Source organism: Entelurus aequoreus, linkage group LG05, assembly GCF_033978785.1.
Source record: "Entelurus aequoreus isolate RoL-2023_Sb linkage group LG05, RoL_Eaeq_v1.1, whole genome shotgun sequence".
Taxonomy (NCBI): Eukaryota; Metazoa; Chordata; class Actinopteri; order Syngnathiformes; family Syngnathidae; genus Entelurus; species Entelurus aequoreus.
Genome location: NC_084735.1, coordinates 31,633,606 through 31,658,333, shown reverse-complemented (window position 1 = coordinate 31,658,333; position 24,728 = coordinate 31,633,606). Strand labels below are relative to the sequence as shown.

The following is a 24,728-nucleotide window of genomic DNA, read 5'->3' as shown; positions in this document are numbered from 1 at the left end:
CCAGCAGAATACACCTTGACTCCTTGTGCGTGTTCCTCTTAAAGATGTGTTTGTTATTCAGCATGAGGCTCAAGGATGTGTGGAAAATGTCTCGGGAAGACGAATGGAACACCTGTCTTAATAGCTGGCTGTGGTGTCTATTGAAATATTGCACTGCTGTATGCAATGACTTGATTATACATTATTGGCTCCATGTCATACAGTACAAACACGCTTTGATTTTTTTTTTTGTATTCCTTTCATGTCATTAAAATTGCTTTATATTGAATCATGCATGTTAGGTTCATTTTGGGCATGTTTTGAAACATGCGAAACATTCATTCAAGGTTAGTGGAGGTAATAATGAGACAGTTCACTAATTAAATCACCGTATTGTTCTTATGCAAATAGAGAAGTCAAGCGTGTGTGTTTGTTTAGAAGCAGGCATCTCATTCGATTACCTTGGATTATTAATAGAAAGCAAGTATTTTGGAACACTAATTATGTTATGTTTCTGTGTAATGTTTAGTAGCTGTCTGCAACAAAACACCAGTTTTTCAGACAAAAGACAAGCACCGTATTTTTATTTCATCACATATGTAATTTACAATTATGTTGTAAGACTTTTTTTTGTACATATTTGTGTAGAATACAGACATGTTATAGTGTAATAATTTGCTATCTACCTGATGCTATTGCATTCTTCATAAAAAATACATCAGGAGGTTGCCTGTAGCCACAGTTATTAATAATGCCTCTGTTGATGCGAATTAGAGACCCTGGCACGTGTTTTGCTTGCATAGTCCTACTGTAGCTACAAAGATAAATAATTTGTCAGTTTGAGATGAATACGCATCGGTAAATATTGTGATAAGTAAATACAAACGTATAAAAAAGACCATATTAGAGTGACAACACTGCAATCAAAGACTGGCGTTCTTAAAGTGATTCTGTCATTATTATCATGTTTCCATATATGGTGAAGAACACACTTGAGTCATGACGACAGCCCTCACTGGCTCGTCAGACTTTCACATCAGTCGTCTGCTCACTTGTCCTTCCACGCCACATCGATTTTTTTTCTTTGCGGCCAAGCTGGCTTTCACACCCCTCCGTCGTCCTCCGCAAGGTCCCTCAGCTCATGAATTGTGTGTAGCCCTCGGCACCCGTTACTATGACATCCATCCAGATCCGCATGGCCTCTGGGGAAGGCGCCACCATGTAGTAAAGGCGGTCATGAGTCTTCACACAGAAGGTCAAAGACGGGTTGGGGCTCTGGAGGGTTCAAGGGAGAGGGGGGGGGGGAAGAGTCTTTTATAAAAATAAAAAAAGCACCTGTTGCATCTTTGTCCTATGAGACACAATATGACAACAGATCAAATGAATGTGTAAAAGTTACAATAGATTTTACGGTAAAATAATTTTAAACTGGTGTACAGTTTTTCCGTTTACAGTAATACACTGTAAAAACTAAAAACAGATTTTAAAGGGGAACTGCCCTTTTTTTGGAATGTTGGAATTCTTATTTGAGACAAGCACACACATGTTTTTCTTTTTTTATGCATTCTAAATAGTAAATGAATGCGAGCAAAAGTCCGCTTACAATGGAGCCTATGGAAGTCGCTCTATTCTGCCTATACAGTGCTTAAAAAAACATCCAATCACTTCCATCAGCGTTTTATATACATGTTTTAAAGATATATGTAATGTAGTAACAGGCACATTTATATTAACATGTAATATTTATGTATTTTTATTATTTTAAGCATACGGCGGCTCATTAATTTAGCATCACAACGTTTGCTTTTTCCTTCCACTACAAGTCTGTAAGCAGACGTCATGAGAGACAACAAACATAATAAAACATCACTTACTGTACAATGTCTGCTCTCACTGGGATGCCAACCTTAAGGATGTTGATATAATCCCGTTTAGATATAGAATGACTCATAAGCCTCACGAATGGTAAACAAAAAAAAAAGGTGGGTACAAACCAGTGTCTTTCGCGTGTCTTTTTCGCCATCTTCATGTCTAAATTGTCTGTCACAGTTGATCAAGTTCTCAGTTTATGTCCACCTCATTTTACTTTCAAAGTAAGAGACATGATTTAAAATCTAGAACTAACTTACACAAGCAGCTCACCAGCTGAAAAAGTAGGTCCTTAACGTTAGCGCTTATACTAACAATATTGCTAATACTTGGTTAATATTCAGATCACGTAATGTAAATGGAGTATTGTTGGCGCTTTTTCGATGGTTATTTATTGGGTTATATGGTCAGAATAAATTAAATGGACGCAATGCCATTGCTCCCATTGGCTCTATTTTAAAGGAGCCTATTTATTTTGCCTATTGTTCACAATCATTATGAGAGACATGACGATTGATGTTTTTTGTTTTTTTTGCATTCTAAATATTAAATAAATGTGATCAAAAGTACGCTTACAAAGGAGGCTATGGGAGCCGCGCAATTTAGCCTATAAAGCCCTTAAAAAACATCCGAACACCTCTATCGAGGTTTCATATACATGATGTAAGTATATATGTAATGTAGTAACGGGCACACATTTATAATAACATTTAATATTTACATATTTTGATCATTTTAAGCATAAGTGGCACATTAATTTAAAAAACTCATCACGTTTTCTTTTTTTTTTTTCTTCATCACAGATTTCTGCTCAGTGCAGACTTCATGAGAGCCAACAAACACAATAAAACATCACTTACTGTACAAGGTCTGCTGTCGCTTGGATGCTAACTGCTAGTATGTTCATATATTCCCATTGAGATGAAGAATGATTTATAGTCCTTGCGGAGAAACAGAGTGGGGGTGTGGGGATACCAAGAATCTTTTTTTGTCGTTCTTACCAGTTCTGGGTCCTAAATGGCTGTCGGATTACATTCTAAGCCATGTATTTTCCCAGTGAGATGCATGATTTATGATATACAATAAACTTGCAGGGATCAAGAAAGCGAGGAAACAGCCGACTACTCGATGATGTAAACATAGGGACACACGGTAGTGATCACGGCGCCGCTATAAATAGTTTGCCTGCAATTGCGCTTATAATAATAATAATATCAATAATACTTGGTTAATATTCAAGTCCCAAAATGTAAACGGAGTATTGTTGGCGCTTTTTGAATGGCTATTTATTGAATTTTATGGGCGAAATAGGGGAGCTCCCATTGGCTCCTCTGTAAGATTACTTTTATTTACGTTTATTTATCATTTAGAATGCATTAAAAAAAATCCATCAGTCGTCATGTCTTTCATAATGGTTGTAAACGATAGGAAAACATTTTAAAATGTGCAGTTCCCCTCTTAAGTGGATTTTTACTTTCGTATATTTACAAATTACAATGCATTTGAAAAGAAAAAAGATATTTGTTCTTGTCTCTCATAAGGATTGTGAGTTATAGGCATAATTCCCACCCAAAAACTGCAGTTATACTTTAAGGTTAAAGCAGTTGTACTGTTTTACTTTTAAATTTACAGTAATAAGCTGTAAAAAAAAAAAAAAAATTTTTTTACATAAAAGTTCTGCAAACTCAGCTGCAAGTTTTTTAATCGCAAAAGCTATAGATTTTTTTTTACAGTGTACATTAAAAAAAAAATCTAATCCAGAGGCAATTATGTAATAGGCGAACCCTTATACATTAATATTTTACAAGTGACCCTCTGAGGGCAGCCATAACTGCGATGTTGCCCTCAATTAATACGAGTTTGACATCTTAAGCACAGAACAATGTGTGGATTTCTTTAAAATAGAAATGATAAATACATGAATAAATGAAGAGGTGGTTACCTTGGTGGCACTGCGTAGGTGATCGTAATACACTTCCTCAATGGCCTGGAAGTAAATGAGTCCTTTCAGTTTGGTCTCATGCTTGTCTGGGAGATGAGGAAGAAGATAGATTTATTGATTGATTGATTTTGGCATTACATTTAGAGCTTTACAATACTTTCAAAGATTGTTCCTAAAGTTTGAAACATAGAATGTAATTAGCAGTGTGTCTATTTCAAGCCTAGCCTGAAGTATTTAGCAGCCCAATAACCTGACTAGTTCTACACAAACACCCTGATTGTCTTGATGCTCCAAGGGTGAAAGCACAGTTACAAAAAAGCGCTTTGAGATTCCACTTCTATCCAAATAAACACAACTTTCCTTTTGTCGCTTCAGAGACAAACATCCGCCGACAATTAACCGCAATCTTTTGAAATGGCGCCCTTTTTTTCCCTTTTTCCTCTGAGCCAAAACTGCTTAGTAATGAGATAAATGTTTTTCAAGCGCGGCTTTGGTTCTAATAGTCTCCAACAAGCCAGGAGCTAGCCTTCACCCCGAGAAAAACACATCTCGCCAAAGCATTGCATCTTATTTCATCAGCGTCATCATCATCACCGTCGTGTTTTAGTCAGGAGTGAGCGGGTGAAAAGGCTACAAGAGAAGTGAGCGCAGACGTTTCAACATACTTGGAGCACATTTTGGACTTGATTGTGAAATAACACGCCAAGGAATTGTTCCCAAAAATGCAGTTTTCCTGTGGAATCCAGCAGATATTGTGATGTGTCCAAACTGGAGTCGGTTAGACAAGCAAGACAAGTCCACTTAGTGCAGCTTTAATTAGTGTCTGCTGGTTGACAGAAAAGAAACATAACAAGAGCGTTCAAAGCCCAGAACACCGACAGTGAAGTGCATTAATCACGTTTGGACCTGAAATTTTCAACAGAAAGTTTATAATGTAGAGCCAATTCCAGCTTGATCCATGTAATCCTTAAATTAATCTGTAAACCTGATGGAATTATTTGGAGGAAAAACAACAGACTTTAAGCCTTTCATGGTGAAGTGTTGTAGTGCTACACAACTTTTTTTTTTATAGCTGATATCGCTATTTAATGTTCTCTTTAATGCAAAATGGACTTAATTAGTGTCCTTTGAGCCTGCTTGTATGATCAAATTTATCATTCTCACTTGTTTGCTTTATTTTTAAGTGAAGTGATCAAATGGTCGCTTTTAGATTTTGACATTAAGAAGGACATGTTACCCCCTCTGATGCGCCCCGAGCTAGATGAGTTTGCCTTATATATTCACCGGCCACTTTACACAGGGCAGGCTTCGCTACACATCTTAAATACAAACTGGTGTTTTACTGTCAATCAGTCTTTTTTTTTGTCGTAGTTAAAATCTGGCTGATGTTAGCACTGTAGCTCACATAGCTATGTTAATGTCACTATGTTAAACACTCTATGCAGTTGTGTAGGCCTCGGGAGGGACCACATGATTATGGCGACCGATCACTTCAGTAGAAGATCATCAATGTGGTCCTTGTGCTCTGCTCTGTTTCAACTTCAATGGACTCAATTTCATCCTGAACAAGTCGGTCGTGGTTCATTCGATGGACATGACCCAACCAGTGGAGGTTTTTCTCACTGAGGATGTCAGACATCGAATGAAGCCCAGTACGGCTCAGAATCTCATTTTGGGTTTTTTATGCCTTCAAACTCGTAAATAAATCAAAGGTCTGCTTACCGCAAAGCCTATTGGAGTCGCTCTGTTCTGCCTATAAAGCGCTTCAAAACATATCCGAACATATATATATATATTTTCCATCAACCTTTTATATACACACTGTAAGTAAATGTATGGTAATGTAGTAAAAATCAGTGGCCTAGTGGTTAGAGTGTCAGCCCTGAGATCGGTAGGTTGTGAGTTCAAATCCCGGCCGAGTCATACCAAACACTATAAAAATGGGACCCATTACCTCCCTGCTTGGCACTCAGCATCAAGGGTTGGAATTGGGGGTTAAATCACCAAAATGATTCCCGGGCGCGGCACCGCTGCTGCCCACTGCTCCCCTCACCTCCCAGGGGGTGATCAAGGGGATGGGTCAAATGCAGAGGTCAAATTTCACCACAACTAGTGTGTGTGTGACAATCATTGGCACTTTAACTTTAACTTAACTTAAAAGGCACATTCATATTATCTTGTAATAATTACATATTATAATCATTTTAAGCATACTGTGGAGCATTATTTTCAAAAACGCCTCACAGCGCTCGCTTTTGCCTTCAACAACATCATTGATCAATACTCACTGCAGACATCATTAGAGCCAACAAACATAATAAAACATCACTTACGGTCGTAATGTCTGATTTCACTGGGATGCGGACTTCTAGGATGTTCATATATTCCCATTTAGATGAAAAATAACTCATAATCATCGCAAAGAAAAAAGGGGGGTGGAACCAACCATCTTTTCGGGTCTTTCTCGCCGTTACTGGGTCTAAATTGGATGCCAAAGTTGACCAATTTGTCGGATTATGTCCTCATCGTTCTTCTATCCAGGTGAGAGGCATGATTTATAATCTACAATAAACTTTCACGAGCCCTGAGGCGAGAAAACAGCTCACCAGACAATGATTTCAACATAGCAGCAACAAGTTTGTTAGTTTTCTGTAACAATGCGCTGCTAAAAATAGTTTGTCTGCGTTAGCGCTTATAATAACCATATCACTAATACTTGGTTATTATTCAAGTCATGAAATGTAAATGGAGTATTGTTGGTGCTTTTTGGATGTTTTAGAGAGCTTTATTAAAAGAGGACCTCTCATTTTCTCCATTGTAAGCAGACTTTTACTTACGAGTTAGAATACATCCATCTTTTTGTCTTTCATAATGATTGTGAATGATAGACAAAATTCCCCCAAAAAAGTCCAGTTCCCCTTTAAGTTTATATTGTAGCCACCATTTTCCCCAAATACATAATGTCTAGAACATTTGTTTTTGTATATTTATTGTGTTTTGTTTACATTTGCAATTAATGTCGAAGCGGCATAGCAGTTTTGAATTGGCTTCACTGCGGTAGGAAATATCCAACACTTTTTTCTTTCCCCTTGTACTTATCAAACAATTGTTTTCCTCTTTTCATATGACCTTTGGACGTTATCTTGAATATGAACATGACTATTGAACTGAGTTGTAGTTGTTTATGAAGTATTTTTGTTTATTGTTCATACATGATTATTCATAGTAAATACACATCTTTACATAACTTGTAAAATATTAATAATACATTATTTCTTCATTTGTAATTATAAACATACTTTAACTACATTTTTGTTCATTGTGTCTCTTATGCACACAGTTAGGCTCCCATAACTAAATCTGCTTGTGGTCACCAAGAATAAAACAAACTTGTTTATCAATGTGAATTGGTTCCAGGCCTGACAGTGGTAAATTAATTTCAGCCAAGTAGGAACTATTAATTATACATTGAATATATTTCTATTGTGTTACAAATTAAGAAAAAAAGGTAAACATATGTATTTGCTATGAAGTGGAAAAGAGGTAGGAATACATAGGCTTTGCTTTTTACTACTCATTTTCAGACATATTGTAAAGAGAAATGAAAATATGTAAAATATGTGATGTATCATATTGAAACTGTATACATGTTTGAATTAAACTTCCACCCACCAACCAACCAATATTTTAGGGTTCCTCACAAGGAAACCTTACAATGTATTAAAACCATATACTGCTATAAACTTGTATACAATATATTAGCTTGCAAGTTGATGTAGAGAAATCCCATTTATTTACCAATTTTCCGGAGATTTCCCATATTTTGAAATGCAAATGTTGATGCTCCTCTTCGACCCAATTAATAAAGGTGTTTTATAAAACCCCTGATGTTTTAACTACAACATTAGCGCCCCATCAAACATTATGTCGCTACAGGTCGGACATTTCCCCAAAAAATAATGTTCAAAAAACAACTTAAAGCTTTGTCCAGCTGTTTACTGACGTATACTATTCAGGTTTAAATAAGTTTTACTGCAAATGAATATCGGCTCCAAATATCGGTTATCGGTCTTCTTGACTACTAATAATCGGTATTGGTCCTGAAAATACCGTATTGGTCGATCTCTAATACAGTGTACTGTAATGATATAACGTATGCCGATCCTTACCCGCGTAGTAGCAGAAATTCCTTTTGAGTCGGTCGAAAACGAACCAGCGCTTCTTCCACGATTTGATTTTGCCACCCATCTTGACCAGATGACCTTTGCACATCTTCTCTGTGAGGATGACAAAAGGGCAAGTGTCGATGCTGTGGCCCGACGACTCCACGTGCGCACGCAAGTCGAACTCCTCTTTGAGATTGGGAAGGTAGCGCGTCATTGGACGGGCCTGCAAAGAAAAAAATACTTGATTGAGTCGACATGTGCTAGCAGCGCTTAACTGTGATCACTACAGTCTGGACTCCACATATCCAAAATAAAACTACATTATTGCTCTGTCAGCTCCTTTAGGGTGGTTTGATGACCCTGCATAATTTAGTATGAGTGACAGGAAGAAAAGCTTGGGTTTTCTCTGCCACCTCAGAAAAAACTTGGCTCTCCAACTACCGGTACTACCATAATGACCAAAATTAAAATACAGTAGCATAGTTGGCCTAAGTATTCATTAAAATCAAGGCAGAGGTTATATTTAACAAGTATACTTAATTTTTTTGCCTCTGTAACATTACACACAGTTTGAACAGTAACACTGTGTTTGAATATTTAATTGATTAGATTGAACCTGCATACCACTAGTGGCATAGCTCCGACTGGAAGTATATGTACCACAGTTTGAAAATCACTGATCATAAGTGAGCTGAAATACTTATGAACCAGCCAAGACCAAGGATGGGTGCTAACGTGAGGTAAAGAACATTACAGTGATTAATTTCAGAGCTAAATAATTGCAGACTCAGCAACCAACAACAAGTGCTTGATGGTGATATTGTACCAGTAACGCCTTGTAAGTAATGCATCCAGAAAGAAGCACAAAGAGTCTGGCGCTCTTTTTAAACTTAATTGCCGACCTGAACACGGCCACTGCATCCTTCATATCAGTTAGCATCGCAGCGCTAGCCAGTAGCCACAACAACACAACACTTTCTCATTGTGCACCAAAAACAGTTAAGGCAAGTGAGGATGCTGCATTCATGAACCCCTGGAATTGTGAGTATTGACAAGCAAGTCGTGTTGTTTGCATGTTCTCTATGTCAGTGAATCTCAAACTGTCGCACTCGTGGTAGGCGTGCTCTATCTAGTGGTACGCCAAAAAATCACTTGATTAAAGTACAGTGTTTTATTTTCCTTTATTCAAAAGCAGTGTTACAATGGCCAAAAATATAAAAAACACATGTCTTTTTTTTTTTTTTTTTTATAATGTCCTGCCCAGCTTCTCGGGCAAATCATATAGCAGATGTAGATGCCCATATCGGCTGTTCAGATTTACTTTACAAAAGAGAAGTGTAGGATACTTCTCTTGTTGCCTTACTTGTATTTTGACTTTATTAAATGTATTTATATTATCATTTGGTGCAGCCGGGCCGGAGCAGGAGGGGATAGAAAGAGAGAAAAAGGAAGACAGAGGGGGGAATTGTGGGGACAAGAGGGGGATTAGACAGAGAGACAAAAACAACAACAGCAAACACAACAACAACAACAACAACAACAGAGCAACATCAGCAAATACGACATGTACAAATATGATGGTAAAAGTAATAGCAAATAAGCAGTTAGCGAAAATAAAAATAAAAATACAGAAATGACAATGAGCATTATTACACTAAAAATGGAGCAATATGAATACCAATAGAAATAGTGCTATTGATAATAAACAATACCAATACTTTACCTTTATTATCAACAATACAATTGTTCAAATGCAACAATACATGTACGTAATGATAACTTGAGATACGAAAGAATGCAGAAAAATGGAGGGGAAGAAAGAGAAGCAACCTACATTAACCTTGTAGATTGTTATAGTAACAATAGGTTAAGCTTTGTCAGTGTGCCATGTGTTATACCCAGTTTACCCTAGGGCAACAACGTTAATATATGTTTGATGAAACGTGATTATGTGCATGAGTGTATGTGTGCATATGTACTTGTATATGTACAGTATGTGTATGTGTGCTTGTACAGTGAATGTATATGTACAGTATGTGTATATGTGTGTACAGTGAATGTATATGTACAGTCTGTGTATACAGTATGTGTGTTTGAACAGTGAATGTATATGTACAGAATGTGTATATGTGTGTTTGTACAGTGAATGTATATGTACAGTATATGTATGTGTGTGTTTGTACAGTGAATGTATATGTGTATGTGTGTGTTTGTACAGTGAGTGTATATGTACAGTACGTGTATATGTATGTTTTTACAGTGAATGTATATGTACAGTATGTGTATACAGTATGTTTGTATAATGAATGTGCGTGTGGATGTACGAACTTTCGCTGTTGCGAAAAAGGCTAAGTATCGCTCTATCTGTGTGCTTTTAATTGTTCTACAGCTTTCTTTATCACTTCTCAAACATATTTAGTGGTACTATTTAACTTGCAAATCACCCGATCTCTGTCCCACCACCCTTTCCTCAGCTAGCTAGCTGCTAAGCTAGCGCGGAGAAAGGCAGCGCCGGTCAGAAGGTAAGTAGGAAGCTACTCCCGCAGACCGCGACCACTTCCCTGAGGACAGCAGGAACTTCACTCGGTGACAGAAAACACTGTGAGTAATGGCTTCCTGCGCGTCTTGCACCATACTCACGGAGAGGTTGGCTCTGCTAGAGGGCCGTGTCCGCCAGTTAGAGCAGAGTAATGTCGTAACTTTAGATGTTGCGGACACATCTGCTAGCGTTAGCTGTAGCGAGCTAACTAGCCCAGCTTGTGAAGTGAATTGAAGTGAAGTGAATTACATTTATATAGCGCTTTTTCTCAAGTGACTCAAAGCGCTTTACATTGTGAAACCCAATATCTAAGTTACATTTAAACCAGTGTGGGTGGCACTGGGAGCAGGTGGGTAAAGTGTCTTGCCCAAGGACACAACGGCAGTGACTAGGATGGCGGAAGCGGGGATCGAACCTGCAACCCTCAAGTTGCTGGCACGGCCGCTCTACCAACCGAGCTATACCGTCCCAGCTTGTAGCAGTCCTAAGCGGCCTACAAGCTACGGTGTACCGGTTGAGACGCATAATAGATTTAGCTCTTTAGCTAGTCCTACACCCCAGTCTACCGGGCACCACACCTTAGTCATAGGGGACTCCATCACCCGAAACATAAAGCTTAGCAAATCAGCCACAGTAAAGTGTATCCCCGGGGCCAGAGCACCTGATATTGAAGCTAATCTTAGGGAGCTAACTCGCAACAGGCCTAGTAAACACGTACCACAGGCTAATCGCACCACTAATTATGCGAATATAGTTGTACACGTTGGCTCCAATGACACTAGAATGAGACAGTCAGAGATTACAAAGAGAAACATAGCCAGGACTTGTGATCTCGCCAGAAAGATGTCCAGGCATCGAGTAATTGTCTCTGGCCCCCTGCCTGCGAGAGGCAATGATGAGAGATATAGCAGATTAGTCTCGCTTAACAAGTGGCTGTCTATCGTCTGTAGGCAACAGGGACTAACGTTTATTGATAACTGGCCCTCTTTCTGGGGCAAACCAGGCTTGCTGATGAGAGACGGCCTTCACCCTAACCAGGAAGGCGCCATCATCCTGTCTAGAAACATAGACTACTATTTAAGTCTCACTTGACTGACTACACTAGAGCAAGCCCGGTCACAGGCAATTACAATGTCTGTTAGTCCGGGTGAGGAGTCAGTTAAGCTAGAACTAGCCAGCGCCAGGCTGGATAATCCATGTACGCATAGCAATTCTCTTAGAATAATACACAATTCACATAATGTTTTTTCTGTTGTGTCTGTGTCAGAGGTGGACATGCATTCTACTGAGGTGGCAAATTATGATATGTCCAGTCTATTGCAGCACCAAGCAAACAATCGGAAAATTCCCGTCATATCAATTCCTAGATATGGTCGAAACTATTTAAAGTGCACTACGCATAATAAACGCAACATTGTTAATATTTCCACTACGGATAATCTTAACAAAAACTCGTCAAAACAGCCCAATACCTATAATATGGGCTTTTTAAACATAAGATCATTGTCTCCCAAGGCGTTATTAGTAAATGAGGTCATTAGAGACAACAATCTTAACGTCATTGGTCTTAGCGAAACCTGGCTCAAACCAGACAAATTTTTTGCGCTCAATGAGGCATCTCCTCCTAACTATACGAATGCGCATGTTGCCCGTCCTCTTAAAAGGGGAGGGGGTGTCGCACTAATATACAATGAAAATTTCAACCTTACCCCTAACCTAAATAATACATATAAATCGTTTGAGGTGCTTACTATGAGGTCTGTCACACCGCTACCTCTCGACTTGGCTGTTATCTACCGCCCCCCTGGGCCCTATTCGGACTTTATCAGTGAATTCTCAGAGTTCGTTGCTGATCTAGTGACGCACGCCGACAATATAATCATAATGGGGGACTTTAATATCCATATGAATACCCCATCGGACCCTCAGTGCGTGGCGCTCCAAACCATAATTGATAGCTGTGGTCTTACACAAATAATACATGAACCCACGCATCGCAACGGTAATACAATAGATCTAGTGCTTGTCAGGGGTGTCACCACCTCCAAAGTTATGATACTTCCATATACTAAAGTAATGTCCGATCATTACCTTATAAAATTTGAAGTTTTGACTCATTGTCAACAAGCTAATAATAATAATAACTGCTATAGCAGCCGCAACATTAATGCTGCCACAACGATGACTCTTGCTGACCTACTGCCTTCGGTAATGGCACCATTCCCAAATTATGTCGGCTCTATTGATAACCTCACTAACAACTTTGACGATGCCTTGCGCAAAATTATTGATAGTATAGCACCGCTAAAGCAAAAAAGGGCCCCTAAAAGGCGCACCCCATGGTTTACAGAAGAAATTAGAGCTCATAAATTATCATGTAGAAAACTGGAACGCAAATGGCGCGCGACTAAACTTGAGGTTTTCCATCAAGCATGGAGTGATAGTTTAATAACTTATAAACGCATGCTTACCTTAGCTAAAGCTAAATACTACTCAAATCTCATCCGCCTCAACAAAAACGATCCTAAATTTATGTTTAGTACAGTAGCATTGCTAACCCAACAAGGGACTCCTCCCAGTAGCTCCACCCACTCGGCAGATGATTTTATGAATTTCTTTAATAAGAAAATTGAACTCATTAGAAAGGAGATTAAAGACAACGCATCCCAGCTACAACTGGGTTCTATTAACACAAATACGACTGTATATACGACGGACACTGCCCTCCAAAATAGTCTCTCTATTTTTGATGAAATAACATTAGAGGAATTATTAAAGCGTGTAAGTGGGATAAAACAAACAACATGTTTACTTGACCCACTTCCTGGGAAACTTATCAAGGAACTGTTTGTATTATTAGGTCCATCAGTGTTAAATATTATAAACTTATCACTTTCCTCCGGCACTGTTCCCCCAGCATTCAAAAAAGCGGTTATTCATCCTCTGCTCAAAAGACCTAACCTCGATCCTGACCTCATGGTAAACTACCGACCGGTCTCCCACCTTCCGTTTATTTCCAAAATTCTCGAAAAAATTGTTGCACAGCAGCTAAATGAACACTTAGTGACTAACAATCTCTGTGAACCTTTTCAATCCGGTTTCAGGGCAAATCACTCTACGGAGACAGCCCTCGCAAAAATGACTAATGATCTATTGCTAACGATGGATTCTGATGCGTCATCTATGTTGCTGCTTCTTGATCTTAGCGCCGCTTTCGATACCGTCGATCATAATATTTTATTAGAGCGTATCAAAACACGTATTGGTATGTCAGACTTAGCCTTGTCTTGGTTTAACTCTTATCTTACTGACAGGATGCAGTGCGTCTCCCATAACAATGTGACCTCGGACTATGTCAAGGTAATGTGCGGAGTTCCCCAGGGTTCGGTTGTTGGCCCTGCACTCTTTAGTATTTACATGCTGCCGCTGGGTGACATCATACGCAAGTACGGTGTTAGCTTTCACTGTTATGCTGATGACACTCAACTCTACATGCCCCTAAAGCTGACCAACACGCTGGATTGTAGTCAGCTGGAGGCGTGTCTTAATGAAATTAAACAATGGATGTCCGCTAACTTTTTGCAACTCAACGCTATGAAAACGGAAATGCTGATTATCGGTCCTGCTAGACACCAACATCTATTTAATAATACCACCTTAACATTTGACAACCAAACAATTACACAAGGCGACTCGGTAAAGAATCTGGGTATTATCTTCGACCCAACTCTCTCGTTTGAGTCACACATTAAGAGTGTTACTAAAACGGCCTTCTTTCATCTCCGTAATATCGCTAAAATTCGTTCCATCTTGTCCACTAGCGACGCTGAGATCATTATTCATGCGTTCGTTACGTCTCGTCTCGATTACTGTAACGTATTAATTTCGGGTCTCCCTATGTCGAGCATTAAAAGATTACAGTTGGTACAAAATGCGGCTGCAAGGCTTTTGACAAAAACAAGAAAGTTTGATCATATTACGCCTATACTGGCTCACCTGCACTGGCTTCCTGTGCACTTAAGATGCGACTTTAAGGTTTTACTACTTACGTATAAAATACTACACGGTTTAGCTCCAGCCTATCTCGCCGATTGTATTGTACCATATGTCCCGACAAGAAATCTGCGTTCAAAGAACTCTGGCTTATTAGTGATTCCCAGAGCCAAAAAAAAGTCTGCGGGCTATAGAGCGTTTTCTATTCGGGCTCCAGTACTCTGGAATGTCCTCCCGGTAACAGTTAGAGATGCTACCTCAGTAGAAGCATTTAAGTCCCATCTTAAAACTCATTTGTATAATCTAGCCTTTAAATAGACCCCCCTTTTTTAGACCAGTTGATCTGCCGTTTCTTTTCTTCTCTCCTCTTCTCCCCTGTCCCTTGCGAGGGGGAGTTGCATAGGTCCGGTGGCCATGGATGAAGTGCTGGCTGTCCAGAGTCGGGACCCCAGGTGGACCACTAGCCTGTGCATCGGTTGGGGACATCTCTGCGCTGCTGACCCGTCTCCGCTCGGGATGGTTTCCTGTTGGCCCCGCTGTGGACTGGACTCCCGCTGATGTGTTGGATCCACTGTGGACTGGACTTTCACAATGTTATGTCAGACCCACTCGACATCCATTGCTTTCGGTCTCCCCTAGAGGGGGGGGGGTTACCCACATATGCGGTCCTCTCCAAAGTTTCTCATAGTCATTCACCGACGTCCCACTGGGGTGAGTTTTTCCTTGCCCGTATGTGGGCTCTGTACCGAGGATGTCGTTGTGGCTTGTACAGCCCTTTGAGACACTTGTGATTTAGGGCTATATAAATAAACATTGATTGATTGATTGATTGATAAATATGTACTGTATTTATTTGTATATGTATGTGGTAGCGTAGGTACCTATGTATGTCTGTATGTATGTGTGTGAGTATATGTGAATTTGCATGTACAATACATTTGACTCCCAGTGTGTGCGGGAGCCAGAGTACGGCCCCAGCCTCCCCGAGAGCCCATCCCACAAACAGTAGGTGTGGTGCCCAGGGAACCAGGGGCCACCGCCCCCACGCAGCCAAGCCGGACAGCGACAGGAACCCCAGAGCCTGGCCCACCGCGCCGCCCACAAGGGCCAGCAGCAGGCCGCAGACAGACGCACCCGGCAGAGGACAAGGCACGAGAAAAGCAGGGGGCAGCCAGACCCCAAGTCAGCGAGAGACCACACCCCACGCGGACAGAAAGGCGGGACGCCCCGCCCGAGGGGCCCGGAGACCCCCCGCAACCGGACGGGAAGACCGCCCCCGCCCCACCGGCAACAGGGCCCCCACGAGCCACCCCCCCCACCCCCGGAGAGCGCGGCGAGGCCAGCCCACGGCCACCCCACCCAAGTCGGCCGCCACAGGACCACCCAGCACGGGGCCACAGGAACCACCCACCCCACCCGCAGGGACCCCAACGATGGAGATGGAACAACCAGCAACCGCCCCGCCGAGTCCCCCCCCTGAGGTAGGGGAATAAATAAATAAAATAAATAAATACATAATAATAATAATAATAATATTAATAAAATATATTTTAAAAAATAAGAATAAATAAATAATTAAATCCATTTATAAAAAAATAAAAAAAGAATTAAAAGAAATTCACAGACATGCTGACACACAAGGTCGCTACCCCAACAACTGGCCGACTCGCAGCACCTCGGAATACCCTGCAGCACCAAGCTACCACAGTAGACGCAGGGACCAGACCCAGCAGGCCCCAACCAAGACGGGCACCCGGAAGGGATGGACGGTGGGACCCAGGAGCTCCAGACACGCAGTCCGGATGCAGTAGCCTGAGGCGCCGACCCCCACCCGACAGGCAGGCCAAAAAAATACATGTTTAATAAAACGTCTGCCTTGTTTTTAATGCATACTTAGGCCTACTATGCTGCTGTATTTTAATGTTGGTCATTATGGTGGCACTTGTAGAGCCAAGTGTTTTCTGAGGTAGTACTTGGTGAAAAAAGTTTAAAAACCACTGCTTTGTGTTATGTGTTGCTGCAATGATTATGACCATTTGTTTTGTATTTCTTGTTTTTGAATGTATTACTTAGTGATTTGATATACTTAAGGTATTGAAATTAGTAGTCGGTTCAACTCGATTGTCACAACATTCCATGAAAATAAAAAGGGATTGTTTGTCTGTTGTTAAGTACCGGTTTGGTCGCTGTTTAAGAATGATGCTGTTTTTGAAGTACCAATTTGGTACAAGTATCGGTTAAAATGTAAATGAGACCCATCCATAGCCCCACCACCCCACCCCAGAAGGCACAAGACATTGATACAACGTTGATTATACATACATGTCCTTTAAGACTGACTTACAAACAACATTGCAAAATAGTTGTATTTTTAAATTGAGACAACGTTGATGTCTAAGGTTGAATCCACATTGTTGGTTGGGAAATGACTCAATGATTCAACGGTCAAATCAACGTCACAACTGTAATGATCACATCAACCTTAAGAAAGTCAATGACTTCACCATAAAAGTGGGTGACATTGTTATCACCAGGAAAGATGAGGTCACCTACCTAGGTTCCATTCTAGAGGCTAACCTTTCCTGTGATAAAATGGCAACCAAGGTAATCAAAAAGGTTAACCACTGTGCAACCTACTAATAAAAGTCTCAATCAATCAATCAATCAATAGTGTTTGAACACATGGTGGTAAAACAATAACATAACAACAACTTGACATTGAATAAACATTGACAACGTTGCTCAACGTCAGGACGTAATTCAACAAGTTCTCAACGTTGTTTTAATGTCTTGTGTCTGCTGGGACCCATCCCCAATTTAAAAGCACTCAGGCATATCTTAAAGTGCATTTCTAATTAGCGTTCCCATCCTCCTTAGATCCGCCCACCTTCCGTCCTCAGACTGACCTGGGAAAAGTGTTTCTCCCTCATCTTGACCTCCTCCTCCACCAGCCTCCTCCTGTGGGCCGTCTCATCCAGGAGCCTCCTCTCGGCCTCCTCGCGCCTCTTGCGCTCCTCCTCCAGCAGATGTCGCCGAGCCTGCGCTTCCTTCTCCTGGGACCGCCAAGCAGCAGACGGGGAGTCAAAGCAGAGGAGAGGGTATGTTAATGGAAGGCAAATATTGCAATACAAAGTCAATGGGAGCCACAGGAGAGTTCAAGTCCCAGTCGCAGGTTTTGTCAAATATTTCCCTGCAGTCTGGGAGAAAAGACAATTCTTTGCTGATGTAAAATGATCCTTTGCTGCTTTCACACACTTACAATATGCTACCTAGTGTCAATATGTAGAAACAATTCAAAGACTCATAATAATACTTACAACAGGATTTCAACACTTTGAGCCAACAGATCATATTGATATTTATTATTTATTTACTTGTTAAGCTATGTTACTGATTAGGCTATGCTATGTTATTTTGTTGGACATTCTATAGTCTACGCTATGTTGCTGAAAATGCTATGCTAAACTATGTTACTAGTTATGCTACGCTATGTTATTTTGCTGGACATGCTATGCTATGCTACTGGAAATGTTATGTTGCTGGGCCTGGACACTGTTATGTTACTGGTTATGCTATGCTATATTGTGTTGCTGGACATGCTATGCTATGCTAAGCTACATTATTATTATGCTTAAGGTATGCTATGCTACTGGATATGTTGCTGGACATGTTATGCCATGTTACTGGTTATGCTATGCTAAGCTATGTTACTGGTTATGCTATGCTATATTAGTTTGCTGGACATGCTATGCTATGTTATTTTTCTGGAAATGTTATGAAAACGTGTTGGACATGTTATAAAATAAACAGCATAGCAAAACCAGTATCGTATCTTAGCACACAATGTTCAGCAACATAGCAGAGCATATACCCAATAACATAGCATATCATAGCATGTCCAGACAAATAAAATAACATGTCCACCAAATAACATAACTATGCTATGTTACTTGGTTATGCTATGCTATTGTATTTGTCTGGACATGCTATGATATGCTATGTTATTGTGTATGGGTGAGGGCCGACATCCGGGCAACTGAGCTACATACGGGTTCTTCGAGCCATAGCAACGAGACTGGCGTTGAAAACAAACCGTTGCCATTACTCTTTAACCTGTCAACCTACGCTGGTTAAACCCGTCATTCTGCCTCCAAAATGCCGAAAAACTGTGTTGTTTTTGGTTGTGCTAACCACAACTGGAAACAGGGAAAACAAAGGTTGTATTTTGTTCTGCCAAAGCGCGATAAAAGCCCACAGAGACGAGACAAATGGCTCGCAGCTTTACACTGGGAAAACGAGGACGGTTCTCACTGGAGTTCCCCAAAGTCCCGGATCGTGTGTTCGGATCACTTCAATTCTGGTAAATATAAGGAACAAAAATCCACCTTCTTAACCACAACTTGGCTATACCGTCCGTGCTAATGTTGTACTTGTTGAATTTTTACCTTATAACGTTCGACAGCTGAAGTTGTTGTTGTACAAAAATAACATGCGGTATATACTATATAGTCTATAGCCTAGCTAGCTATTTTCGAAAACCGGACAACGAGAGGATACCAAAGGCAGTGTTAAGATGGACACCACAGGGAAAACGTAAGCCAGGGCGGCCAAAGAACACCTGGCGAAGAACAGTTGTACTTAAACAATACATGTATCCCTCAAATCTCTCAATATTTTATACACTAACACTTGATCTTGTTGTTAACTTCCGCGTCTCTTTCTTAGTAGCGCGCAGGCTAAGCTAACTAGCAAGCTAAGCTAAGCCTGAGAAGCTTTAAAGTTCACTGAGACGAGTCTGACGCAAATAATACATTTCTGTTTTTTCACACAATATGAGAATAAGTAAAAATGCGTAAATGAAGGATTTAACGCCGACTTCCAAGCCACAACGCTCGTTAAATGCTTTTTCTGTCATTGCTGTGTTCGCTGTGAGCTGGTTTGTTTTCAACGAATTCCCGGTTGCTAGGGGATTGGTAGGCGGAAGTGACGTAGGTCCGCCCTCACCCATATGCACTGCTATGTTGCTGAACATTGTATGCTAAGATACGATACTGGTTTTGCTATGCTGTTATTTTGCTGGACATTCTTTGCCAAGCTACATTACTGTTATGCTGACCTGCTATTTTATGTTGCTGAACATGCTATGCTAAGCTACGTTACTCGGTATGCTATGTTATGTTGCTGGACATACAATGCTAAGCTACGTTACTGGTTATGCTATGCTATGTTAGTTTGCTGGACATGCTATGCTATGCTAAGCTAAATTATCATTATGCTATGCTATTTTACATTGCTGAACATGTTATGCTATGCTATGTTATTGGTTATGTTATGTTGCTGGACATGCCATGTTAAACTATGTTACTGATTATGCTATGTTATGTTATTTTTCTGGACATGTTATGCTATGCTATGTTATTTGGTTATGCTATGCTATTTTATTTGTCTGCACATGTTATTGGGTATATGCTCTGCTATGTTGCTGAACATTGTATGCGAAGATACAATACTGGTTTTGCTATGCTGTTATTTTGCTGGACATGCTTTGCTAAGCTACATTACTGTTATGTAATGTTTTTTTGGTGGACATGCTATTTTATGTTGCTGAACATGCTATGCTAAGCTACATTACTCGGTATGCTATGTTATGTTGCTGGACATGCAATGCTAAGCTACGTTACAGGGTATGCTTTTCTATGTTGCTGGACATGCTATGGTATGTTGCTGGGCATGCAATGCTAAGCTACGTTACAGGGTATGCTATGCTATACTGTAATGTCTGTGGCCGCGATGCCAGCTTCCAAGTATGCCTTGCGGATGATTTATGTAAATAGTTAGCATAGTCATTTGTATATGGTAGGTGTTAATTTACATGTTACATGTTGTGTTTGTTATTTTTGCTTTGTACCTTGAATGAGGGAGTCATAAAGTAACCTCCCGACAAAGCTTCAATACCTTTGACCATTTTCTGCATTCCTAAGATGGTCACAATACTATGACGCGATGCATATTTTATGCTGTACAATATTACATAATTCTTTGTTATGGCGAAGCTAAGTCAGCATTTATGTTGTGTTATATTACCTGGTATATTGCTTTGTTATCCGTTATTTTACTTTGGGTTAGGTTATGTTATACTATGTTACGTTATGATATTCACTTCAAGGAAGCTATTCAGGACTCTTGAACTATAACTTGTGAGAGCTTACTCTGTGCTCAATGAGCCTGGCTTTCTCCTGCTGTGCCTCCTTCAACATCTTCTCCATTTCTTCCAACCTTTGGGCCTCCAATCCAGAAGCACTACAACAAAACAAAAACAATTGGGGATATATCCTGACTTGAAGAAAGGAAACTCTGTTGTTGCCATGGCACTGGAAGCACTGACCCTTCTCCTGACATATAGGGTAAAGTAGGGGTGTTGCCATGGAAACAGTCTCTCACCTTTCTGGGGTACATGCTGAGTTGCTGGTGGAGACACTGGTCTCCAGGCTGTCCGAGCTCTCCAGGCTCAGGGTGTCATACGCCTGTGTGCCTCCAGGTGGACAATGGTGATGCAGGATGGAGTGATGCACTGTGGGAGAAGCATCTGTAGAAGCAAAGTCAGCTGTCACATGTGCACAGTGCCCTCTACTGATTACGTCAAGTAATTACAGTTTGTCATATTACGTATCCACATAATATTTAAAGCACCTATATTCAGCCTCCTGTAGTCCATGTCTAGTGGGTTTAACACATCTTTCAGTGCTAACTGTAAGCCCTGAGAGACAGAGAGATGCATCACAACACCTGACATCAACCATTCTGTTTGACGTGTGAATACAACATGCTAACCTTGTTGGAGGACATTTTCTGGTGTGTCACAGTGGAGGAAGACGCAGAGATAACACAACTGACAGGAGGACACAACACTGTTTGTCCAACTTCCCCGTCTGATTTGGACTTTAGTAACTGAAAGAACAGACAGACAATACATTCTCTACCAGGCCAAATACTGTGTCGACCCAAATATATTTTCAGGACAGATTTTCATCAATGAAAAAAGTGACTGCAATAAAAGAAGATGCTGGGCAGTTGTTTATCTAAAACATGGGTGCCCAAAATGCGGCCCACGCGCCAAAATTGGTCCACCAAGGTGTTTCGTTTTTCCTGAGGGGACTCTCCTGAAGGAATCAATAAAGTACTATCTATCTATCTTTTGGCCTGTCAAAGGGTGGCTTTCCAAATGTAATACACATTCATGCTGAACTCTTACAGGCTCACACAATCATCAATGGCATGTCTGCTAGGCTACCAAGTTGCCATCTAGCCAAAGTGATGGGCTAGATTACTATATTATAAATGGCGGTATGGGGCTAAACTCTTCACTCATGGTGTTGCTGTAAGCTTAGAATATAAGCAATTTCCCTGTGGCCTGTTGGTACATTTTCACTTTGGCCCTTGGAGACAAACATTTTGGGTGCACAAAAAATCAATTCACATCCAAATCGCGATTTTTATTCACCCTGATTCCAACTGGATTCATAATTTTCAAAAATTGATTTACATATGTATGTATGTTTATATATATATATACTGTACATACAGGCCAAAAGTTTGGACATACATTCTCCTCATTCAATGCGTTTTCTTTACATATATATATATATATATATATATATATATATATATATATATATATATATATATATATATATATATATATATATATATATATATATATATATATATATATATATATATATATTAGGGCTGCAACAACTAATCGATTAAATCGATTAAAATCGATTATTAAAATAGTTGCCGATTAATTTAGTCATCGATTCGTTGGATCTATGCTATGCGCATGCGCAGAGGTTTTTTTTTTTTTTTTTTTTTTAATAAATGTTTTTTATTTTTTTATTTTATTTTATTTTTTTAATAAACCTTTATTTATAAATTGCAACATGTACAAACAGCTGAGAAACAATAATCAAAATAAGTATGGTGCCAGTATGCTGTTTTTTCCAATAAAATACTGGATAGGATAGAAATGTAGTTGGTCTCTTTTATCCGATTATTAATCGATTAATCAAAGTAACAATCGACAGATTAATCGATTATCAAATTAATCGTTAGTTGCAGCCCTAATATATATATATATATATATATATATATATATATATATATATATATATATATATATATATATATATATATATATATATATATATATATATATATATATATATATATATATATATATATATATATATATATATATATATATATATATACACACATATATACACAGTACAGGCCAAAAGTTTGGACACACCTTTTCCTCATTCAATGCGTTTTCTTTATTTTCATGACTATTTACATTGTAGATTGTCACTGAAGGGATCAAAACTATGAATGAAAAGGTGAAATAACCGAAAACATGTTTTATATTCTAGTTTTCTTCAAAATAGCCACTCTTTGCTCTGATTACTGCTTTGCACACTCTTGGCATTCTCTCGATGAGTTTCAAGCACACCTCCGATGTGAAAACCCTTTCAGGTGACTACCTCTTGAAGCTCAATTGCTTTGTAAATGTCTATATCTATATAGACGTACTGTAAAGCTGGGATTGGGTTGGAGTTGCTTTGTTTATTAACACTTGTGAGGTTTGTAAAAATAGTTTTTTTCGGCCAACACTGCATGTATAAGTCGTACTTCAGCAGCCAAGCGGAGCTTTTGTAACCTGTTTTGAAAAGGTTTTATTATGATTTATATTGTCATAAGAACCTGACTTGACTCAAAAAAATCCTTATTTGGCTTTTGAGTTTATAAGTATTGGTGTTGTTTTGTCATATATCATCTCAGCCGTAAGGTTTTAGTATACTTTAACAATGCAGTAGGTACTTTTTCTTTTGTTAGTGCATCACCTAACATGAGTTTACCTGCCCGTGTCTGCGTGCAGAAAAAGACTTTGCAGGCAGCGGTGGAGGACTTGATTGTTGCTCTCCAGCAGCCATGATGTCCTGATACCAGCGCTCGAGGTTAATAGGAGACATTGCATTCCGGCTCAGCTCGGGCTGGCTCTGAAGTGGTGAAAAGCAGCACAGCCAAAGGACATAGAGGAAGCAGAAATAATAATGTGTGTGTAAACATCAACACGGGCCGATCATTTAGGATTAGATATCAGAGATGAGCATTGGAAGGTAAGCAGTTCAACAGATGCAAAACAAACCTTTGCAGAAAGGAGGGAGGAATTTGGATGGCGTGTGAAGGTAGAGTCAGAGGAGGCAAGTTGGAATGATGCAATAGATGAGGAAGAGGAGTCAAGTCTCTGCATGCCAAAAATGTGGCTTAACTGACTGACCGTGATGTAGTCCTTCACATGAACACACAAGGAGAACAGGGGAAGAGCAGAAAGTGGGTAGAAAAAAAGACTCCTGGACTTCTAGACATCTAATTTGACGATTGACAGAGCGTATGTCAGAGTTCAGCCAGGCTTTCTACCTCACATGGCACAGCGTCAGCTACAGCAAGGGGTAGGCGGTGGAGGGCAGCAGGGGAAGAAGAGGAAGGATGCACAGAAGCGTTTCCATACATCTTATAGACATCACACAGCCTGAGGTACTCCTGCGTCGACAGCCAACACCACAAAGACAGACTCTGAGGATGGCTCAGCTCAACATGAGCCACAACATTAAGGACACCTGCACAAGTTAATTTAATCTGGAACAAGAGCTCTAGCTGCTTGAACAAAAACATTCATCAGGGGCCATGTTAGTGTTTGTTGTTAAGTTTTCTTGTTTACTATGGGTGACATTAGACAAAATAATATATATACTGTATATACATTATATATGATATAAACAATATTAAATATCCACAATCAAGGTCAAATAAAACAAAACAATAACAAGTGGCATGATCTCATGTATTATTTCCTGTCCAGCACTCATTTTTGCTTCCACTTCCTGTTCAATACACCTGTCCTAATTGCCAATTACGATGCTTCTATGCCAGGGCTGGCGCATTTTACTTTGTACCTCAATGTGCAGCTTAATTTATCCTATGCTTCCTGTGCCTGTTTGCTTTTTTTGTGCACTTCCTTGTTGCACTATTACTGTTTTTAACCTGCACTTAGCCTGCTGCCCAAACCAACAACACCAAACACAGACCGTAACAAACAATATAAAGTTATCTGGAGTAATATTTACTATAATCTGCGGTATTTAAGCTCACTATTTTGCTTTTTAAAAAAATCAAA

General features: G+C 39.8%; 1 protein-coding gene across 15 annotated transcripts in view; it reads right to left on the bottom strand.

The window, feature by feature from the left end:
* Positions 1 to 470: 470 nt before the first annotated feature.
* The window catches only part of phldb1a (pleckstrin homology-like domain, family B, member 1a), a 76,043-nt gene continuing 51,785 nt past the window's right edge, over positions 471 to 24,728 (bottom strand). For 6 of the 15 annotated variants that reach the window (XM_062047770.1, XM_062047771.1, XM_062047773.1 and 3 more), the window contains 11 exons: positions 23,972 to 24,094; positions 23,700 to 23,843; positions 23,410 to 23,550; positions 21,320 to 21,436; positions 21,179 to 21,245; positions 20,930 to 21,074; positions 20,698 to 20,788; positions 17,395 to 17,541; positions 7,960 to 8,179; positions 3,791 to 3,876; positions 471 to 1,254 (listed from right to left, as the gene is read on the bottom strand). In XM_062047770.1, the coding sequence (XP_061903754.1) occupies positions 1,114 to 1,254; positions 3,791 to 3,876; positions 7,960 to 8,179; positions 17,395 to 17,541; positions 20,698 to 20,788; positions 20,930 to 21,074; positions 21,179 to 21,245; positions 21,320 to 21,436; positions 23,410 to 23,550; positions 23,700 to 23,843; positions 23,972 to 24,094 (1,422 nt within the window). In that variant the 3' untranslated portion in view covers positions 471 to 1,113. The remainder of the gene's footprint in view (positions 1,255 to 3,790; positions 3,877 to 7,959; positions 8,180 to 17,394; positions 17,542 to 20,697; positions 20,789 to 20,929; positions 21,075 to 21,178; positions 21,246 to 21,319; positions 21,437 to 23,409; positions 23,551 to 23,699; positions 23,844 to 23,971; positions 24,095 to 24,728) is intronic. The other 9 variants (XM_062047776.1, XM_062047775.1, XM_062047779.1 and 6 more) reach the window with 8 other exon arrangements.